Source organism: Bos grunniens, chromosome 11 (assembly GCF_055505025.1).
Source record: "Bos grunniens cultivar Pamir isolate PY7600 chromosome 11, Bosgru_T2T1.0, whole genome shotgun sequence".
In the NCBI taxonomy this organism is placed as follows: Eukaryota; Metazoa; Chordata; class Mammalia; order Artiodactyla; family Bovidae; genus Bos; species Bos grunniens.
In genome coordinates, this window is record NC_141175.1 from 47966362 (window position 1) to 47981456 (window position 15095).

General features: G+C 36.9%; 1 protein-coding gene across 22 annotated transcripts in view; it reads left to right on the top strand.

The window, feature by feature from the left end:
• Window positions 1–15095, top strand: part of USP34 (ubiquitin specific peptidase 34) — a 242438-nt gene that overhangs the window by 225493 nt on the left and 1850 nt on the right. For 18 of the 22 annotated variants that reach the window (XM_086326450.1, XM_086326459.1, XM_086326463.1 and 15 more), the window contains 8 exons: window positions 529–636; window positions 1674–1778; window positions 1894–2018; window positions 3033–3156; window positions 11060–11139; window positions 13553–13693; window positions 13800–13943; window positions 14851–15010. In XM_086326450.1, the coding sequence (XP_086182576.1) occupies window positions 529–636; window positions 1674–1778; window positions 1894–2018; window positions 3033–3156; window positions 11060–11139; window positions 13553–13693; window positions 13800–13943; window positions 14851–15010 (987 nt within the window). The remainder of the gene's footprint in view (window positions 1–528; window positions 637–1673; window positions 1779–1893; window positions 2019–3032; window positions 3157–11059; window positions 11140–13552; window positions 13694–13799; window positions 13944–14850; window positions 15011–15095) is intronic. The other 4 variants (XR_015136757.1, XR_015136758.1, XM_086326457.1 and 1 more) reach the window with 2 other exon arrangements.

Here is a 15095-nt window from a genome sequence, read left to right on the forward strand (position 1 = left end):
TTTCTTTATTCGTGCCTTAAAAATAGGCAAGCATGCTAGTGGCTGATTCATGTTGATGTATGGCAGGAACCAGCCCAATATTGTAAAGCAATTATCCTCCAATAAAATATTAAAAAAAAAAAAAGATTTAGGAGACTGGAAAATATTTCCAAGCACAGTAACAACATGAGTATTTGTGAAGGTTCTCCAGCTGGAAACTTCCATGGCTTAGATTAGATCATTTATTTTCAAGAGAAATAACTATAAAACAGTTACCTCTTGTGTCCCTGTAAAAATCATATAAACTTTGAAATGTAGGTGAATTTCTAGAAAATGGGACATACAATCACTAAAATATGTGTTTTAAGAAATCTAGCAAGTTTAACAATAGTAGCTATCTTATAAAAATAATCACTTAGCTTTCACTAAAGATGTTTATGTAATAAATTTGAATGTTTTAGTCTTAGCATTCTGTAGTTTACAACAGAAAATAATTGTGAAGAAGTTTGACTTCAGATGGCATATTTACGTATGCTTTTGTGTTTCCAGACGTGAAGCAAGCGTTAATCCAGTGGCAGGAGCGAATTGAATTTGCCCATAAACTGTTAACTCTTCTTAATTCCTATAGCCCTCCAGAACTTAGAAATGCCTGTATAGGTAAGTTACCTGGAAAATAAACCTGTGTAAGAGCCTAATGGAAGAACATTTTTATGGGATCCTGTGTGTGTGTGTGTGTGTATATAAGATGTAATGTTAGTTCTGTAGAGTTTGGAAGACATTTGTACTTTCTACGAGTGACTTACACTGGCCAGCAGACTCTTAAGAAAATAGAATTCTGTTTCTTAACATATCAGTAATTAACTATGTCATCATACGCCAGGTCACTTCATATATCTGGGCATGCTGACCTAAGGTTAGATCTCTTCCAGCTCTGAAATCTTCCAATCTATATAAACAGTGTAGAATCATGCAGATGTTTACAGATTAGAACTGACGTTGTAAAGAGTTGGGGTGATTATTTCAGTGAGTCTTTTTGTCTAGAGATACTTCCTAGTAGCTGTTCTTGGACTCCTGAGTATTTTAGCTTTTTATTAATTGCATATTTATAATGAAATGATAATTTATATCTATTAAAGGAAACCCTTGGTTTAAATTCATACTGCATTTCTTTTTTTTTATGTCATAGGCCATTTAAGTCATCTTTAGAGACTGTAGCTATTTGTTTATAGTTTCTCAAAATGGTAGATATATATGAGCAGTTAATCTTGGCAGGTCGCCTGATGTTCTGTAGAGTTATTGGCCTGTACTGCTCCATCAAGAAGAGAGGGTTACTTCAAAGTTGATGAAGGATTCGCAGATCCAAAGAATTTCAAACCTTGCTTTGGTTGATTTTATGAAGAAACATAATCAGTGTGCATTAAATATTTCCTCCATTGTACTTGTCCCTGATGCTTCTTTTAAGTTTTAAACTTCGGTTTCTTAATGATGCCCTGTTGTGGTTAATAACTCTGTGGATCCATTTTTGGTTAAGCATCAGACAGTTTGTCCTGGGGCTGAGAGCTCAGACAGTGTGAGACTCATTAAAACTTGTTAGCTGCCACACTACCATCAATTACTCCAGTAGGACTGGTGAATTTGAAGATAGCAGGTCCACACTCCAGTTTTTAATGCCAACATTGTGTTTTTATTTTCAGATGTCCTCAAGGAACTTGTGCTTTTGAGTCCCCATGACTTTCTTCATACTCTGGTTCCATTTCTACAGCACAACCATTGTACTTATCATCACAGTAATATACCAAGTATGTATTCATCTAGCACAGTGCTTGACATGGTTGGCATTTAATCTTTCTGCACACTGAAACATGGAGATTTATTTTTTCCATTTATTCTTATTGTACACTTTTAATGTCTTAGTGTCTCTTGGACCTTATTTCCCTTGTCGAGAAAATATCAAGCTAATAGGAGGGAAAAGCAATATTCGGCCTCCGCGCCCTGAACTCAATATGTGCCTCTTGCCCACAATGGTGGAAACCAGTAAGGTATGTTGGGATGCCAGGAAAACCATGTTTCTCTAGTACACAGTAATTTAGAACTTCCCCTCTGGCCATTATGAATATATTAGATTTAAATGATCATTTTCTGGATCCTAAGGAGATTAGACTCATTTGGACTTTTTCCTGCTCTGAAATGTTGGTTGAATATTTGCAAAATCAATAATAAGCACAAGTAGTAAGTTTTTTTTGCCCTTCAAAAAATATCCTAACAGAAAGTCTCATTAGTATTTGTCACTAGGCTAAATTGTAAATGGGTCATGTATCTAAATCTGAAAGGTCAAGTTAGGTACTGACTACTGTTTATATTTCACCATATAATCAATGACTCCTTTTACTGCCCTTTAATTATAATTCTTTGACCTAAGCCTAATTATCACTGATTGATGAATTTATCATCGTTTGTAGCCTGATTCTGGTTCTCTAATACTTATTCTAAAATAGAGCTAATTCTAAATTATAGAGAGAGGGAACATCGACACAGGATAATTTATCTTAGTTCTAAGACTTTATAAACAATTTTTTCACTAATTTATCTTTCCTCACCCACTTTATTCACATTCTCTCTTGCCCACTATCTTTGGATCTTAAATGCATTTAAGAAGTTTGTATTAAATAAAATATTTAAAATAGTTAATACAGTAGAAACCATTTCAGAAATAATCTGAAATTTATTTCAAAAATCAAATTTAATTCACTCTTCTTGATGATATGTCTGTAGAACTCAAGTGTCACATTTTAAAATCCTACAGTAGTTTTACTTTATTAAAGTATATAGAAATAAGGGGTAATTTTAATTGATAACATTTGCACACTGAAAATAAACTTGTGACAATTAAGATCTTAATAACATTAATAGAAACTTGGAATTTAAAACTAGGTTCTTATAGAATTTAAATATTTAATCAGCTTTTTAGTTAAATTTATTACATTTGCACAAAATATGCTCTTTAATTTATTATACAATTTAAGTGCAACCATTTTATCATCTTTAACCTTCAGGGCAAAGATGACGTTTATGATCGTATGCTGCTAGACTACTTCTTTTCTTATCATCAATTCATCCATCTATTATGCCGAGTTGCAATCAACTGTGAAAAATTTACTGAAACATTAGTTAAGCTGAGTAAGTATAAAAGATGAGCAGTAAATTCCACTGAATTATTTTAAGCCCCTAGCCATTTAGGAAGGGGAGGAAAAAAATGAGCCAATCCTTTTTTTCTTTTTTAAAGTGAATGTTGAAAAATATTAATTATTCTTGGGAACATTTTTATTTTTTTAAGAAAACACCAACTTACTGGTTTCCATTGAATAGTTCTGCCCAGAGTTTCAGCTGGCTTATAAAGGAGTGTGGAATAGGCTCATCACTTTTGTACATAGAAGCCCAAGTCCTCCTCCATCTGCCCAGCAGAATTTAAAAACCAAAAACTGCTCTGTTTAGGGAGGCAGACTTAGAGAGATGGACTTCCCCAGCCCTGATCTAGAGGATAAGATAAGATCAATAGTGCCAGCTGTGCTTTGGAGCTGGAAACACCAAGAGCAAGCTAAGTGGACTTGCCAGGGTGAAGCAGAGGTGCATATATGAGTAAATTAGGAGGTAAGTCTCATAAAATAGAGGGATGAGTGAGAAGGGGAATTTGAAAAGGAAGATATGAGAAATAGAAAAAAAAAAAATCAGTGAATTATAAAAGGGGAAAACCTTGAATTATTTTTATGTAATATTGTCTCTCTGCGGATGCAGCTGAGAGCTCTTAGAAGACTGCTCCCTTTGGGTGACTTTTTCTAGCTGATAAGTCTTTAGAAGAAATGTAGCCCTCCACATGTCCCGTGTCTTAAGATCTCCAGAGTTCTCAGGCTCTGTGTGTCGTATGAGTCTATTACCTTTAGGGATGGCCCAGGATCCTCTCCATTGTACCATAGTTTTTGTGTCAAGAGCATGGGAGGTGAAATTCTCATGGAACCACCATCCAGGTCAAGAAGTAGAATATTACTTCCTGGAAGTAATATAACACCTTGAAAGTTATGTATTGTGCTCCTTCTCAGTCACAACCCCCTCCTTCCTTTGGCAAAGGTTTTGATCCATTATAGATAGGGCCAAAGATGTGAACATACATTAGATTTTGTTATCCAAGAAGGAAGTGGTAACAACTGTCAGGGATAATTTCTCTTCAGAAAAACCAGCTTATTGGTAAGTGATTAGAATGTCTTCAGATTTGAAAGGGTGTTCCTTCCACCTGCTACCATTAGCTAGTTTTTTATATATGTGGCTGAAGATCGGGGAGTGGGCAGATGAGGATATGTTCATATCGGCCATTTCATGATTATATAATTGAGTTGTGGCACTTGGCTATAAAAAGCTGAAATCTAGCAGTGACAACGATCAAGTGTAGGGAAATACCCAGGAGTTCTAATAAGACAGTCTTGCTCCCAGATAAGGAGGAAGACTTAGAAAGATGTTAACCTCAAGAAAAGTTCTTAGTAATTGTGTCCATGTGATTTATACCAAAAGTTAAGTGAGGAGCTGTCTTATCTACTTGAAATAATGAATGTTTCACCCTGTGAGACTGTCTTCTTCACTAACACAAATAGACAGTTCTGGGAAACATAGGAGAGGGAGGGAAAGAAAGGACACATACCTGGCCATCCCATTAGCTGACTCAACTTTCATCTTACTTTATGCTCCTCATCACTTAACACTCAGGAAGCACATTTATGCTGGCTCATGGTGTTTAGTTCCCTACATAGGACTGTTCTTTAGAATTTTCTAGCAGGATGGAAATATTCTCCAACTGCATCACCATCCACAGTATGATAGCCACTGACCATGTGTGTGTTCAGAACTTGAAATGTAATTAAGGAACTGAATTTTTTATTTTAACCAAATGAATTTTAAATAGCAGATGTGACTTGTGGCTACTGTATTGCATAGGACAGCTCTACATATATATAAACCGAAACCTTTAACAAATTGAGCAGGAAAAGAAATTTTTCATGGTTATATCTTAATGAAGAAAATTGGACATTATTTTGGATATGAAGTAAAACAAAGAACTAAAAGCATTGCTTTCCTTATGCTTCTTAAAAATGGAGAGATTATGTCCCAGTCTTCTAGCTGAAATAACTATTTCCAGGGTAGAGGCAATGAGAGAGCTTGAGAAAGCAAAGCCCACATTAACAACTGGGATGGGAAGCAGAGAGTTGATAAGGAGTTTTAATTGTATAGTCTCTTCAAGAAACTATATTTGGCAACAAGAGGGGAGGGTTGAAGTGCTGTTGAAGTGAGGACAGTCAGGCATGGGGATAGAAGAGACAAAGGACAAAGTTGGGAGAGAATCCAGGGAATATGAACAAAGCTGCCAATTGCCAAGTGAAATAATACTAGTGTGTCTGAAACTGCAGTATTTTGATATGTAAAAATTTTATTCTTTTTTTTTTTTTTAACATAAAAACAGCAAGTATGGGTTTATTTTCTCCTCTTTCTCATGTAAATAGGCTTCCCTGGTGGCTCAGAGGGAGGGTAAAGAATATGCCTGCAATGTGGGAGACCTGGGTTCTATCCCTGAGTCGGGAAGATCCTCTGGAGAAGGGCATGGCAACCCCCTCCAGTATTCTTGCCTGGAGAATCCCCATGGACAGAGGAGCCTGGCAGGCTACAGTCTGTGGGGTCGCAAAGGGTCAGACACAACTGAGCCATGAAGCACAGCAGCACCTATGTAAATATCCTCCGTATCCTCAGAAGGCCAACTGTGGATTGAAATTTCCACTGTAATCATTGTATTACCATTTTATATAAGGGTCTTAAGCATTGGGGGCTCCTGGAACCAGTACCCCATTAATACCCAAGGAATGACTAAAACTAATGATTAAAACCATACATTGCAGCTATGGAAACACATGGATGGAACAGCAGAAAAACAGCCCCAAAACAAACATAAGGATACACAAGGATTTGGTAGATAATAAAGATGACACACCAGATTAGTCGAAAATGGGTAGTATTGAGATATTGGGTAGCTTTCTGGGAGAGGAGAGGCAAGATTTTAATACCATCTTTGCTCCTTAGACCAAAATACATCCTAGGAGGATTATTTAATTGTGAAAAATAAAATCCTAGAAATATTAAATAAAAAACATAGGATCATATGAATACTGTCTTGAGATTTGAAGGACCATGTAAGCAGGACACAAAACCCAGAAACAATAAATAAGAAATTGAAATTTTTTATTACATGAAAATTGAAAATACTACATGTTGAAAATGCCATGAATTGAATTAAAATACATACAGCTAATGAGTGAAATATTTGCCTTCTTATCAGATAAATGGCTAGGAATACCAGTATACAAAGAGTTTTTAGGATTCAGTAAGATGGTAAAGAACATTAAAGTAAACAGTTATTTCTACTCCCACCCTCCCAACTATGAGGTAAAGTTTGGATGATACTACAGTTTGGCAAAGAGGAGGTCTATTAATGGGGTTGGTTTGGAGAGGAAGTTTAGATTGTTCATGCCCTTTGCCCAAGCAATACCAGATCTGGGGATCCACCCTAAATCTACTCATTAAATATATAGTAACATACATAGGATGTTTATTTTAACTTGGTTTGTATTGGGTAAAACTGGGAAAAACCCAAATGTCTGTCAATAGCAGCTTAGTTAAGTTCATTTGTATAATATAGTCTTTAAAATAAAATGATAGGAAATAACTTTGGATCACATGAAAAAGCAAATTGGAAAATACAGAATATGACCACATTCTTATGAACAAGGGGGAAGATCAGTACATGTTAAAAAAGAGGATTATATTCTTAACTAAGGATAAAATTATGGGATGCTTTTATTTTCTAGGTTAAATACAACTTATTTGTAATGATCATGCATTGATCTTACATTTGAGGAAAGTTTTTTCCAAAACAGAAAATTGGTAATGCAAACCCTAATCATACTGAGTTTTTTAGGTACCTTAGTAGTGCACATGCAGATTAATAAGATATTCAAGTAAAATTAAACTAACAAATCCCTGCTGCTGCTAAGTCGCTTCAGTCGTGTCCGACTCTGTGTGACCCCATAAACAGCAGCCCACCAGGTTCCCCCGTCTCTGGGATTCTCCAGGCAAGAATACTGGAGTGAGTTGCAATTGCCTTCTCCAATGCATGAAAGTGAAAAGTCAAAGTGAATTCGCTCAGTCGTCTGACTCTTAGCGACCTCATGGACTGCAGCCTTCCAGGGTCCTCCGTCCATGGGATTTTCCAGGCAAGAGTACTGGAGTGGGGTGCTATTGCCTTCTCCAAACAAATCCCTAGATTTCATAATTTTCATTTTTAGACACAAAGCAAAAATCACCTTGACATTAGTTTTTGAAAGCTTTCTTAATACTTTAATAAGTGAAAGGTGGTTTAAAATATTTTTTGCAAGTAACATGATATACCTAGAACATCCATAATCTTCAAAGTTTCTAGAATTAAATTAATATAGTTGATGTAAGTATGTAAGTAAACAGATTAAAATTCAATATGAAAGCACAACTGTTGATCATCTTTCAGCTTTTTTGATATCAAGGTGATACTTATTGGAGAAACAGCTCATTTAGCTGTTTCCCCAAAGGCTTCTTAGGATGAATGAAGCCAGCTTTTATCCATCCAAGGGCACATCCACCTATATGAGGTCATATAGAATCATTATGTTTAATAGACATATGTATAATTTAGGGTTTGGTTACCAGTCTGTTAATTTACAAAGAAGAATGAGCATAGCAATCTGAAAGTTACATGGTAGGGCTAGCAGATTTTCCCCTGTAACCTGCATGGGAAGCCGAGTAAACAATAGTTTGCTTAGTGGATATGAAGTCAGAAATAGGGGAATTAGAAGAATTAAATGTGATATTCTCAGGCTAAGATGTCTTGATTCAGTCTTGCAGTGGAGCATTAGCTGTGGGCTTCCATCCATTGGCCAGAGCTCCCACTTCCCATGAGTAATGCTTGAATGGGATAAATACTCCTATAGAAAGCTGGATAGAGACCCTAACTAGTAAATATACATATAAAATATTTCATCCTCACAGCAACCATATGTATTACCATTTTACCTACAAAAGCTGTCTTTAAAAGATTTTTCTTTTACATAACACACCCAACAGCTTCTACAGTATAAGGTGCCACTATTGAGGAAAAAATATATTTGGAATAGCTCTTCATTGTTGAACATGGTTCCTTCGTGGGTGGGAACGGGGTGGAGTAAGGACCCTTGTTAAGGATGCCCAAAGTCACAGGATTGAGAAAGATGAGTGATAATACCGGAACCAGTATGTTTTAGGCCTGCCCATCCTGTTTGCTGAGGTAAGGCTTGGAAACGTGCCTATGAATGCTGGTGATTGCATCTCCCTGTGCTTTGCACCCAGTAAGTGAGATACCCCTATTGGAGGAGGAGTGTGTGGACTAGGATGGCATTGGCCTCTACCTTAAATTAGTAGAGCCTAGATACACCTTATCCTTGGTGCTTTGTGAAAATGCTAGAAAGAAACTGAGCTCCTGCTTTGAAGGGATGGCCTTCCTTCCAAAGGTGCAAGCTCAGTAGGGAATTAGGATGTGAAAGAGGTGTCTTTAGCTCACTGTGGGTGGCAGTGTTTTCCAGAATGTAATGTACAAGATGGCCCAGAGAAAATAATTTTCATGTTAAGAAATAGATCTTACTGTATTACAAAAGTAAATAATTCATACCAAATGCATGATTGTCCTGGATGTTATATTGCCTAGGACAAGGACAACATAGGATTAGCTTCTCTGAATGAATCTAAAGCACAGTTATCAAGTAAACAGAGAAGATGGACAGATATGAAAACAGTGATGAAAATTATACATGGATGGCTAAAGCTTGGGAAACTGATTATTGAAAAGATGGTGGGCTTTAGACTCAGATATCTAAGTCTGGGATAGATACAGCTGTATCACTCACTGGCTTTGGGGATGAAATTGAGCAGATTAGTGATTTCTCTGAGCCTCATTTCCTCATTCAAAACAGTGGGGAACATGAGGGTAACATAACACCTCCCAAAGTTGATGAGAAAATTAAATATGATTGTCTGACTTACCTAGCACAATAGATGTTAGTATGTTTATTCCATTCTGCACTTGTAAAATAAACATATTTGAATCAATATTATTTGAAAACAATCTTACATCATAGAAGGCCTCTGTTTTTTTGCTGTTGTTTTTGTGGTAGTGCTAGCTTTTTAGTAGTTGTGGAAAATAGGAATAAAGTCTAGAGGATCTTAAATTGTAGTTAAAGCCTGCTTTCACAGAGGGTTTATGTCAGGGCAACCTCTAGTTCAGGGGTTGGCAGACTCTGTGAAGGGGCCAGAAAAAATGGGCCATGGGCCTATTGCCAATCCCTGCTGTACTTTTATGAATAATTATAATGCTGAAACATGGGAACATAGGAATTTTATTCTCTGTAGCCATCAGTGTTGATGACATGCCTTTGTTTGCTTCTGTGTATTGTGATGTTGTGATTGGCAAATGCCTCCAATCCCAGCCAGATTAGGTTAGGATAATGGAGAAAGGTGAGAGTTTCTTTGGTTCTTTAAAATGGAATTAATCTTGACAGGAAAATAAAAGGTAGGCTTTCCCACAAAAGGGAGTCTAGGCATCCTTCGACGATTAAACTGAATGACTGATCTGGTTTCTCTGAGGTTTTCTCAGACCCGTAGTCTAATACAGAGGTTGGCAAACAGTAACCTGTGTGCTGCCTGTTTTGAACAACCAGTGAGCTGCCTGCAAGCTAAGAAGAGTTTTTACAATTTTTAATTTTTTTCTGAGATTTTGAGTATGTTGTGATATACATGAAAATTACACAATACTCAAATTTCAATGTCTTAAATAACATTTTATTGAAAGACCAGCCACACCCATTCATTTAGTGCTGTCAGTGGAGCAGTTGCAACAGTTAAATAGCCTACAAAGACTAAAATACTGGTATTCCCAAATTTTTGAAAGTTTGCTTTATGTCACTTCACTTTTATGAAATACCTTTAGTACCTCTTGTTGCTAACTGAAAGAAATGCAAAGGGGATTTTTGCTTTTATGGAAAAAGGTAAATTGCTTTTTCACTTGATGTTTCAGCTTATGAAAAGTTTCATAATTGGGGGAACCTGTAATTACTATTTGGCCCTGTACTGAAAATGTTTGCCAACTTGAGCTGTTTCTCATAATTTTTTTAACTGTAGGAAGATAACTTGTATTATATTTCTCCTCCATGATTTCCTTGGGGGATGGGAGTGTTGGAGGATGGAAAATTTACTTATGACTGACTGTGGCATTACAACTTCAGTGTTTTGAGAGAGAGAGAGGATAGCAGGGGCTAGGTGAACTAATTTCTTAATGAAACATTTGATATCTGGAATAGTCAAGAGAAAGAAAAGTTAAAACCTTGGACGTTTCAAGTAAGATGCTGACATACAGCAGCTAAGTGGGATCCACCCGAAGGGTCCTGGGGACGAGGCTAGGGGCTGTTAGAGCAGAATTTACCTAAATCTACTACAAAGGCATTCATCTTATCCTTGGAGAAACAAGATAAGAGAGGAGAGAATGATGTGTTTCCTACTTCTTCACATCCTGTTTGAACTTGTACCCCTTGTCCCCACTGCACTCTAGCAATTCCATGTAATATGATCTAATATGCGGAGTGGTAACTTAACCCAAGAAAGCTTTGGAACCACTTGCAGTAAATTTTATTGTCCCAGATAAAATTCTGATTCTCAAAAACCTGAATTGGTTTAAGTTGTCGAAGGTCCTTCTAGGAATGAGGTATGGGAGATAAATGAAGTCAAAGTATACTGAACTCTAAAAATTATTTCACTGGTTAAAACATTGGAATGAATTCTTCCCCTTTAAATACTTTACGTATTTCTAAAACATAGAAAATATGCAGTTATGACTAGAAATAGCCATACTATTTATTGTACCTGCAGAGTTTAATATCTCAGTAGTGTAATTTATAATTATAACCTATTCTGGTTTCTTTTCAAATACTAGGTGTCCTAGTTGCCTATGAAGGTTTGCCACTTCATCTTGCACTGTTCCCCAAACTTTGGACTGAGCTATGCCAGACTCAGGTAAAGAAAATGAGTTTTAGATGACTTGGTGTTTCATCTTATCCAAACAGGTGGTCAGTAATTTTAGGAACACTGGGTTGAAAATTGGCTAGAAATTGGGGATGTTTTCAAATCTTGGTAGGTAAGACACTGTTAATAGAAAAAATAACTATTAAGCAATGGACATCTAGTCGCCCTGTGAAATTTTCTTTTTCCATACATTTGTTATCACAAAGGATATTTCACACAAGCTGTTTTTAGTTGAATTCCTCATTTAAAGGTCAGTATAAATAGTTGTGAAAGTCTGAGACAGGGAGCTATTAGGATAAGAAGCCATGTGCCACTTCTTGGTCTTCCTCACCTCTCCTGTTTCTTCTCCTTGCCACCATTTCAAAACCTCTAACAGAAAACATTTCAGCAGACTGTTCACTACCTCTCGCTTACCTATGACCTCAGAGCAGTTTTTGGAGTCTGGTGCACTTGTTTTCTTATTAGCAGTCTCATTGAGAACAGCAAACACTGTACCCTTCCTATCTTAAGTCTAAGAGCCAACCCCTTAATGTAGGCACCGAAACAATGCTTGTTAAATTGTGGAGGAAGAATGGTGGGGAAAGAGGAGGAAATCAGATTGATTCTAAGGGTTGGCTCATCCTTGGATCAGGCATAAAGGACCCTACTCTTTAGACTCTGAAAAAAACTTCCAGTTTCTTGCCTGAGTGTGTTGCCTATTTCCAGAAGATGATGTGAGTTGATTGATTCCTTTGGCATGGACTTTTACCCACATTTAGCACCCAGAATACTTTGAGTCTGGTCCAGCCTCTTGTCCAGGCTGTTGCATGCTGTGTGCTCTCCTAATGGATACATGTCACATGGTACTGTAATAGTTGATTCTCTGCCTCCCTGTCCCAAACTGTGAATTTCACAAGTCTAAAGACTACCTGAGTCATCTGTATTCCTAAAGAAATGTCATTTTGTTTTCTATACTAGGAATCTTTGATAGGCTAGTCATATGGCATAGTATTACATAGTAAACACACAGAAAACAACTTGCTGGTTGACTTCTGAGCTGAGTGGTTGATTCAGTAAATTGGAACAGATATCTAGCCTCCCCCCGCCAACTCTGCCACTTGCTGCTGCTGTTTTCATTCTTCTTTATTTCGGTGGTTGCTTTCTTTGGTTTCTGTGTTCTGCCACTGCCTGTCGCTTCTCTGTTGCTTTATCTGCTGCTGCACTGCACTACTCTCTTGGCTTTTTTCCCACAAAATTCATCAGCATGCCCCCCCGCCCCCAACTTCCCTTAAAACAAAGTCAGACCACCTCAAGCTTCCAAAGCCCCTAGCAGCCCTATAGAAAAAGCCATCTGTACTGTGCAGGAATCATAGGCAGAGACTGTTACTACTGGTAGAGTAAGACAGATTTTCCTGACACCAAGGATCTGAAAACCTGGGTGCCAGTTGTACTTGACTCCTAATTTCTTGGGTTGACCTTAAACAGTTTACTTACAACAAGTATATGCATGTACAGTATTATCTAAACTTTGTCCTATTTTAAAAAAATAATCCATTTTTTCTTCCACGTAAATGATGTTATTATTAAAACATGTATAAATAATCTAGGGAATATACTTAAAGACATACTACTTGTGTTTAAGAGCCATGACCATTTGAAAACAGGAAAACCAAATTTTAGTACAATTTCTATATTTGGGACCCACTGATTTCTATGTGAGACAATTAGGAAAAGAGGTTTGCTGTTTATCATTGCAATATTTATGAAGGTGTAGGGGAAAGGGATTTACCAAACAAATTACTATTGTTATGACATTATATAGTGCAAGTTTTAACTCATTTTAGGGAATAAAATTTCTTAAAATCTTTTCTCTGTGGGTGGTTTGGTTATCTCTTTTCCCCTGAAAACATCATCCCATTTGTCTTATTTTTCCAGTCCTTATTAACTCAATGGTAGATAATAAGGCTGCATTTCTTTTAAAATGTATTTGTTCAGTTTCGCCTTTCAGACTTTTTACAAGTCTCTTCTTAACACTTACTCATTTAAGTTATTGGGAGTATAATTGTAACCAAGAGTTGAGTAGATTAAAGTATTGGGCTGGCCAAAAATTTTGTTCAGGTTTTTCTATAACATCTTACACGAAAACCTGAATGAACGCTTCGACCAACCCAGTAAAAGTGGCTTTTCTGGGAATTCCCCTGGTGGCCTAGTGGTTAGGACACTGTGCTTTCACTGCTGAGGGCCCAGCTTCAATCCCTGATTTGAGAACTAGGATTCCACAAGCCGCATGGCATGGCCAAAGGGAAGTGGTTTTTCCAATAAGATGTTAAGTGACTTTGGATGTATATCTATCATAAGCAGTGTATTTAAGACTTGCACTTATTTCAGTGCTCAACCAATCAGTGCTTTTTTCCCCCCACTTTAGTCTGCTATGTCAAAAAACTGCATCAAGCTTTTGTGTGAAGATCCTGTTTTTGCAGAATATATAAAATGCATCTTAATGGATGAAAGAACTTTTCTAAACAACAACATTGTCTACACATTCATGACACATTTTCTTCTAAAGGTATGTCACAAGTTGGAAACTCAACTTGTTACTTCCAGTTAGTTAATGGCTGTGTTTTCATTATGTTGGTTTTTTGGAGAATTTTTTTTACAATCATCTTTTTCAGGTTCAAGGTCAAGTGTTTTCTGAAGCTAACTGTGCCAATTTGATCAGCACCCTTATTACAAACTTGATAAATCAATATCAGAACCTGCAGTCTGATTTCACCAACAGAGTTGAAATTTCCAAAGCAAGTGCTGCTTTAAATGGGGTAAGAACTATACAAAGCAGTAGTCATGTACTTTCAAACTCTCCTTATTACATCAATTCTAAATCTGGCCTTAGTATACACATAATTTTAACTTACTCAAACTCTAGAAGTCACATATGATGAAAAACTAACCAAATGAAAATGTGTTCCCTCTGCCTTTTATGTATGTAGCATACTTTCTGTCACCTTAAAACATGAGCCAATGTCATAAAATGCTAAGGGCAATAAACCCACTAAGAGGAGACATTGCCTTTACTTGCTCAAATTTTTTCAACTGTTACTTGTGATGTTTCTATTAGTGCCTGTGACTCATAAGGAACTGAAAATCAAGTTAATAGTCTGCCTATAAAGCCAGTTAAAGCTGGGGAATTGGTTGCTTGTATAGACTTCCATGAAAGCCGTGTTGCAGAAAAATGAAACACCCGCCAGCATGTGAGGCACACGTCCAGCAGCTGCCTGCCTCCTAAGTAACAAAATGCTTAGAGGCCAGGGTGGATTATAGCGCTACATGAAGACGACCTGTGGTACCTACCAGAAATCAAGTATCTCTGAAAACTGAGTCCTAGATTAATGAGGCCTAAATTGTTCATGGATCATTCAGGGTTTGCTTTTAAAATTCCTGTATAAATTTTATTACTGATTTTTTTTTTTTCCATTTTCAGAAAATACTGTTTAGGTCTTCAGTCAAGTGGTGTGGTGCAAAGAACAATGGTATTAGTGACTTGGAACCAATGAAATACAAAGACAGTAGTATCATAACACTGGCTTTCTAGTTTTAGCATCCTTCTAAAAGTACCAGAGGAACCAGGATGGATTCCTGGAAGAGTAATAAACATGTGCATTTAAACTACTAACTGTGTCAAAATGTTGGCTTTGGAATGTAAAATGTTTGTTTGGATTTTTGTAGGACTTACGGGCACTTGCTTTGCTCCTGTCGGTACATACTCCCAAACAATTAAACCCGGCTCTAATTCCAACTCTGCAAGAGCTTTTAAGCAAATGCAGGACTTGTCTGCAGCAGAGAAACTCACTCCAAGAGCAAGAAGCCAAAGAAAGAAAAACTAAAGGTTAGCTTTGCAGACTAATAAAATATTGAGTTTAGGACAAGTACACTTTCCACTGCTGATTTTACAGTAGTTGTGTGAGCCTCCT